The sequence below is a fragment of the Toxotes jaculatrix genome, chromosome 23 (genome assembly GCF_017976425.1).
Source record: "Toxotes jaculatrix isolate fToxJac2 chromosome 23, fToxJac2.pri, whole genome shotgun sequence".
In the NCBI taxonomy this organism is placed as follows: Eukaryota; Metazoa; Chordata; class Actinopteri; family Toxotidae; genus Toxotes; species Toxotes jaculatrix.
Window position 1 is genome coordinate 3,098,118 of NC_054416.1, and position 8,118 is coordinate 3,106,235.

The 8,118-nt window shown below is 43.3% G+C and overlaps 1 protein-coding gene across 2 annotated transcripts in view; it reads right to left on the reverse strand.

The window, feature by feature from the left end:
* The window catches only part of si:ch211-200p22.4 (phosphatidylinositol-binding clathrin assembly protein), a 59,058-nt gene extending 51,434 nt beyond the window's left edge, over window positions 1–7,624 (reverse strand). For both annotated transcript variants that reach the window (XM_041030695.1, XM_041030694.1), the window contains exon 1: window positions 6,351–7,624. In XM_041030695.1, coding sequence (XP_040886629.1) covers window positions 6,351–6,480 — 130 coding nt within the window. In that variant the 5' untranslated portion in view covers window positions 6,481–7,624. The remainder of the gene's footprint in view (window positions 1–6,350) is intronic.
* Between the last annotated feature and the right edge of the window lie 494 nt (window positions 7,625–8,118).

The window sequence follows — 8,118 nt, forward strand, 5'->3', positions numbered from 1 at the left end:
TTGCTAACTTTGTCAGTCTGTCAGTTGGTGCTAGGTAGATGGGATACTGTGGTTATCAAAGCTTTTTTGCCACTGAAGGAAGCTGCTCACTACAGCTGGAATCAAGGTTGGTGAGAGTGAACCAAAACATTAAAGTTGCAGACCAGAAAACCAAAACCGAGCTGAAAGAGAATCAAAAAGAGCCTGTAAAACAGAGGGAAACTGCAGAGCTGGGTAATAATTCTCTGTGGGTTCATCACTACGTATGACCCATTTCACATTTCACACAGTGTAAAAGTGCAGATTCACCTTCGTTATGCTGCACATGAAATGACAGGTGTCGTGCCTGAGGGGGCAAAAATGAACCTGGGATGTAAGTAACGTGATGAGTGGATTCATGCAAAAGAAAATTAATTATATTGTGAGTTTCTCACAATAACATCACCACTGTAATGAAATGGTGCCAGCCAATTCAAAGTCAACCAAAGCTTTAAGTAACAAATATTTTATAGATGCTGAATTATGTATAACACTCTTCATAAGAAGCAGTCTATTACTGCAGATTCTAGTCATGCGAGCTCCTGTTGAATGTGCTTCAGTGTGAACTGCACAGCGATATTTGTACACTCAATCACTATTTGAATGTGCAGTGGATATTACATATTCACTGACTATAGAGCATGTAGCCGGTTTGCAACTGGTTCCATACACACTTAACAGAGAGTAAAGCACTCTCTGGAGAGGCAGACACAATAACACAATTTCTTCCCCACACACACACACACACACACAGTCTCACATACACACACACACACACAGTCCACACACTCAACACGTGCATTCCCCTGGGTTTGACTTGAAACATACACATGCAGACAGTCAGCAGTAAGCCTTTTTCCTGCCTGGTAGTCTAAACTGGGCCTATCTCTGCTCTGCAGCATGGGAGGGGCTGTTTAGATAGCATTAGACTCACCTACAATCACTTGAGACACAGACACGCCCACCATGTTACTAACCAGCTACACCCTGCGCCGGGTCTATCGGGGCTGGAATCAATGCAGCACAAATGGCAGGAAATAAGCTGGACTATTTGCATTCTTAAATGTCCTTTAACCACACTGAGCCTTTTCAATTCCCTGACTGCTTTCTCTTGTGATATTCAGTCGATGGCAATAAATCTCTCCATGTGTGTTCACTATGTAATGAAAGAAAAGAGGAGTAAAGAACAGAAAGGCAGCGGCAGCATGCAAAGCTATGCAAGGGAAAACACAAATTATGGAGAGGAATAAAGATTTAACAGCAAATATATTGATCTTAAAAGCTGAATTGAAATTTGAATTCTCTACACTTTTTGTGTAGAGAGAAAATAAACTATAAAGATGTTGAAACTATTGTGTATATTTTTCCATTTTTTTTCAGAAGAGCAGAAAACATATTTGGACATATTTGTGGAAACAGTGTCTAAGCTTCAGGCCGTTTAGTGGGCATTTCCCATGACAGTGTTTGACTGACATTCGAGAGCCAGCATTGCTAGGAGACGTGCTGTTAACTTCTGTGGGCGCTACCAACTGGAGCACGACACAGCCCTGTTTAGCCTACGAGCATTTATACACACAGGATGTTTTTTTGTTTTGTTTTTCTCTTTCAGCAAGACTACACAAAGTGTGCTATCAGCTATTCATTTAAGATGGCTGTCCTTTAACAACATTTAACAATAGGGAGAACCTATCCTGCTGTTATGCTTTTATTCCACTTGGAAAGAGGAAGATGGCAAGTTAGGATAACAAGCTTTCAATCAATAAGTGGAAGCTAGCTGTCTGTAGCTCCACCAAGAAACACAGTATGCTCAAATCATAAATGGGACTTAGTAGCAGCAAATGAAGTTGGCCTCCCAGTTTGTCAACTTCCTGTGTGGCGGCTGGTATTTTTTTAAAAAAAGTATTTTTAGTCCCTACCAACTCTAAAATTGCACTTCAAGGGAAAGAAATTAAATGAATGGTATACCAGGAATTATCTTAAGAGATGTTTCCTCACAGTGAAGTGATAAAACTTCTATGTGACTGAAGAATGAATACATTACTGTTAAAATCCTATTTATTATAGTATAATTAGTGTATTGCAACTTTGAAATAATCCCAGAAACACCAAACCCATACACACCCATACACACATACTACTTAAGTACATTCCACAAGACACACCCACGTCTAACACACAAACAAAAATGTATGGACCCACGTGCAACGAACAGATCTGTCAAGGTGACCCATGAGCTCCTATCTGAAATAGAGCTGTAAAGTTTGAATGGGCACCAACTCACTGGAGGCTGAAACACAAACCACATAAACCTGAGCTCAATAACCTACTGTATACACACCCTCTGCCTCCGTCCCCTAAACAAACCCACACTGTAGCCCACACAGAGCCAGTCAAAGTGGTGGTGTGGGGAGCTACTCCGGCACCACATCAATTTGTCATGTAAGTGTAACCTAGTTTTAAGGTATGGCTAAAAATGGCCTAACACAATAAGATGTCAAAGGACGTGTGGTACCTACAGCTCAGTCAGCTAGTTAAAACAATGTGGCGTGTTGTATTAAGCTGCCATAACTCTGGCTGCGACTGAGTAGAAAAGCCTGACAAATGCACTCAATAACAGGATAGTCTGACTAAGCAGCTGAGCCAAAAAGCTGTGGTTACGACTTCTGCAGGAAATTGCATGTAGGCTGGTCCAAAACTGTCTGACCAGGTCAGGACAATGTACCAGCCAAATGGTCGTTTTGGGTTTTTTTTGCCTGACAAGTACCTGCAACTTAATACAGTTTTTTTTTTTTTTAATCATCTCCTGTCGTGGATGATTTCACCTCAACTCTCATGTCCCCCCTGTCTCTCATTCACTCCTTTGAAGACAATAAAGACAGATGGTTTGGAGGAGGCGTGAAGAAGGCCATCAACAGTACATCAAGCCCGAACAACGATCCCTAAACAAAGTAGGGGTGGGACTCCTGCATCACTTAACAGCCACTTACATCAGCTCATTCACACCTCCATTTATGTGACTCCAATGACTCTCACATGACTACCAAGTGCCTCTCATGTGATGTCAAGGTGTGAATTTCTCACAGAGGTTAAGTGCTGGAAAAACTTCTCACCAGTCATTCAGCCGAGTGGTTAAATGGCAAGAGGGCAAAGTAATTCTTCCAGTTGTCTTGTATTTACGATTATTAGATATTCCATTACCTGGATTACTGGGAACATTCATTAGAGTTTCATTCACTACTTCTAAGAAACGGTCAACAAACACCCACTTCAAACGCATAAACAAAGGCTATAAAAACAGCACCATTAGTGCGCCTGCAGCCAATTTCACCATCCAACTTCCCTTGTCAACTAAAGTCCGTTTAACACAAGCCAGTTGGCTGCTTTGCTGCCATGACAACAGAGTGCCAGAGAAGGGGAAACTAGACTTGAGTTTAAATGTCACAACTTCTTTCTAACATCTGTAAGATGCTGAAACAATCAGCATTTCAATGATGCCAAAGTGGAAAGAAGTGGCCTCCGAGTGTGTGTGTGTGTGTGTGCCACAGCAATCACGCAGCCGCTTATGAAGGATGGATTAAACAAAGACAAACTGCGAGCAGGTGTGCAAGCAGACACAGGCATATTCCAACACTGCCTGACACTCCCTCATTGATTTTTATGACGATAATCTCCATAAATAGAAGAGCTTTTCACAACTGATGGGAAGGAATTGTCATTTTTGCCACTGACTCACAAGCCAGGGTTAATTGAGGTGGACAGTCCCAATCATGACACTAAATGGCTTTAAAACGGCACTTATTTTCACCAGTGGTGCGTGAATGTCACGGCTGCTAGAGCTAACAGTGACCCCCCCCCCCCTCCCCCAAACCATTGCACGCTCACTGCTGGCAATGCTGAAAGACTTCTGCCAGGGTTATTCGGTTATTGGGTCTAGATGCAAATACGCCGGTGAGATCATTCACAGCCTGCTGTCAGACAGTCACAGATGCTTGCAGTGAATTTGTGTGCCAGGGAGGACAGCAAAAGAAAACGATGGTTGTGTGTGTTAATGTGAGTGTGTGCTGGTGGACAGGGGCACACAGAATAACAAACGGCGACAGCACAGCTTAACCAAGGTTTGTAACGTCCCAGGTTTCATCCTGACTTGATAAATGGCTCTGCAGGCACACAATTCACTAACTGGAGGACTTGTTAGCTGACTCACATGCTAGCTCGTTGGCTGGTTTGGCTGGCAGGCTGAGCTGCCAACTGCCCCCTTGCCTTTCTTGACCTTGTTCAGACCTGTAGCATCTTGCTTCCAGATGTATCTAGGCTGTGCCAATATCCAGCTGAATGGGGCTGCAGTTCGGCCCTGGCTTCTGAATGCATCTTAAATGTGTCAACCTCTGATTAGATTTCACTTCTCTTCGTTGTATCTGATGCTTGACAACATGTTTACACTCAGACATACTGTTGCAGGCTATGGTAATTATTAGGTAACTCACCATGTGTGGAGACTTCAAAATCTTGTAGGAATTACAGAGCATTACTGACTGAATGACTGGCAGGCCAACTTACCTGGCTGCCTGTGTTCATTACTTTACTGAACGGCAGGATCAACTGACTGGCTAGCTGACTGAGTAATGATCGAACACACTGCCAGGCTGCCGGCCTCCCCGGCCTGCTAACCGACTCACAAATTGACTACCTGCCTGACTGAATGACGACCTCACCTATAACCTGTCTGCTGCCCACCCTTCCTCATACTATCAACAACACCATGAACTCGACAGCCTGACAAACCCCGGCTTCTATCTTCATGGTAAAATGATCAAATGGACAAATAACATGACAATCAGGCGTTCATGCAATGCACCACTCACTGACCATTCTCCCTACGGCACTGAGGTCGTTGCTCTCACAAAGAAATCAATACTCCACAATGATTAAGCTCGACGTGGCGTATTGGCTGTAAAGGTCTGGCCAAGTTCACAAAGGAGCGGAGACAATACATGAATTCTGTTGAACGTCAGCAGCTGAGTCTTGTGAGTGAGGAGGAGTTGACGGATGCGAGGCAGCTGAGCCGAAGCATCGATCAAACATCTGCCTCTCATGCCGACAAAGCCAGTTCCCAGAAACAGAACTTCAGCACATTTAGTCCCAGTCATGTCTAAAACAAGCACTAGAATTATGCATATGCCCTTGTGTGACTCATTTTTATTTTTAATAAATGTATTCATTCTTCTGTGCTGTCACACTTGCATCACTGCCACCTGCGACATGACTCAGTTTAATTTCAGTGGGCTTTAATGCCAACGCAATGCAATAATCCACTCTTCCTTAGAAAATCAATATGTGAAAAGATAATCAGGACTCAGTTATATGTGCTTTTGCTGACCACATTCTGTTCTCCACTGGCAGACCTGAATGTGTTGTGTGAGAAGTTTCCCCAAATAATAAAGGCCAACAAAGCTGCCTTATGAGAAAATACAATGCTTGTGCGATTGTTTTCACACATCATCTGTGAGATGAGTGTACACTTTTTGTCTCTCTTTGGAAACGAGTCTGATGAAAGACCTGCTTTCTGCCACTTGTGTCACTTGTTTTGTTATTTCTGTGTGTGCCCTGAAATGTGAACGTCAAGAACCAGCTGTAAGAGTTTTGTAACTGAGCCACAAGATCTTGCTAATGTGAGATGAATGAATGAATTGTCAAGTAAACAGCTGATGGTTACAGCCCCACAAATGTGAAGAGTTTGTTTGTCCTGATTCTGCAACATAAAATGACTTTGATATAATTTGTGGGACAGTCATTTATCATACAGAAAAAAACCTCAAATGTGAGGATTTACTACTTTTTTCAGACATTTAATAGATAAAACTTGAGAAAATTTAGCGCAGACTCATCAGTAATGAAAATAATAATAATAATCTGTTGATAATAAACAATTATCAACAGATTGATCACTAATAAAAATAAACATTAGCTGCAGCTTTAATTTGGCTGTTGGTGAACCATTATAGGGCATCACTTTGGGCTCTGGTGTCCTATAAAGGGCACTTGTCATCTAATGTAATGTTAATGTGTCACTTATTATCTCAATTTACAGGGCTGTATATGAGCTGAATATAAAGAAGCATCAGGGTAAAACCTTTATTCTCCAGCCCCGGGCCTGTGTAATCTTTTGACTGCCTGCCTGACGCTGTCCAGCCAGGTACAGTGAAGGAATGTGTGCATCACAGATTCAGCACTATCAGCCCAGAGGACCGATACAGCACGTCTGCTTTTGAAGCCCTGCAGCTGGCTGAACACACACACACATACACACACACACACACACAGGATGTACTCACAGTCAAGGTGTTTCTTCTTGGGTCCGCTGACTTCATGTGTGGTGGCTTTGCACACAGCCTTGCTGATAGCCGACCCGGTCATGCTGTGCTGCGCTGCAGCGATCCGATCCGTGATAGACTGGCCCGACATCGCTTCTCTTTCTCTTCCTCTGCTTTTTTTTTTTTCCTCAATCCGTTAAAATAGAACGATAACGATCCGATCAATGGATCAACTCCCCGCGGGACACAACTCAACGTGACTTCACTGTCAAGTGGAGGTAAAGGGTTGCGATCACACACCCACTGTTAAGTTTTTTTTTTTTTTTCTTCCAGGTGCGTACAGATCCAGCGGTAATGTCAGATCACTGGTGGCAAAAAAAAACTGCAGGTTGGCTTTAAAGAGAAAACCACAATCAACAGCTGAATCGCAGCTTTCCTTTTGTAGTTAAATTGTTTGGCAACAGTTTGTTCCGTCTATCTACCTAGTAAACAAAACACGACGACACTAATCTGAGCTAGTCTGTGTTAGCTAATGTTTCCGTTGCAGTACTCGAACCAGGAAAGAGTCCCACTGTGGAATTTGTAAACACTTGAAATTGCTTTCTGGCCACAAATAAACATAGCTAACTGGCTGGTTTGAAACCTGGACGATTTGTTTGGGATCACCAAAGAGAAAAGTCCACCTCGGGGCAGGCAAAAAAATTAATAATAATCCGTATGAAATCACAGCTTGGGGAAAACCAACAACAATCCGGACAATCACAAAAAAAGGAAAAGAAAAAACCCTTGAGTTCCTCCTCCACGTCAACTTGTTAGCTTGGGCTGCTTAGCTATCACTGTTCGCTTGGCAAAGTGTGTGTTAAAACCCCCCTCGGCCGTAAAAAGTCATTCAGAACCGAGCAGCACATTGTTTGGCGTTTATAAGAGGATACGGTGAAGCTGACAGCCGGGACAGGTGCAGTTTCTCCCGGCGAGAAGAAATTCGGGGAGCGGTGGGTGTTAGCCGAGCAGCTAGCGGGGTAAGCTAACCAGCCAGCCAGCCAGAGAGCGGGCGAGCGGCTGTAGTCTGACTGAAGAGCAGAGCCGGCGGACCCGATAAGTTAAAAACGACAGCCCCCTTAGCTCCGTAGTTTCCCCTCACGGTCCTGCAGGCTCAGTTGGTGCTGCCCTTCGGTTGCAGACTCCACATTATCGGCTCGTTTTTTGTTTTTGCTTTTTAAACCGACAGGTCCCGTCCTGTGCCGCTGCCTGAAAAGTCTCGCCAGTGGTTTCTCTTTACGGACTGACTGGCTGGTTGCTTCTCTACCGGACAAAATGGCAGCGTAAAAAATCAGCTGATCTCACAACTATGGTGCATTCAAAGATCTCCGATAGGGTCGGAATTTAGAACGCCAAAATCCTCTGACGTTCCGCACGGTTCACTGTTGCTCTCGTTTCCATTGCAAGTAAACGTCCTACATTGAGAGTCCCCACAAAATTATCATCAGCTAAATGTTCTTTAAATATTAAAAGCTCAGGTTCCTCAGAAAATTTAAGATAGGATGAAACTTTACTGATCCTCCCCTGGATTTCAGTGGCTCTCAGCCTAAGGGATGCAAGATAAATGTAAGGGATTTCAGAGACAAAATAGCGAATGTATTAATGGAAAAAAAAGCTGACAGAATAATTGTCATTGAACATCTAAAACACACAATTTTATAGGAGTGTTGTCATATTAGGGCCAGGGCTGAGTCTTGACAATGAAATGAAGAACATTTGCAAAAAGCAAGAGGTTTGTCTGATGTTCTGA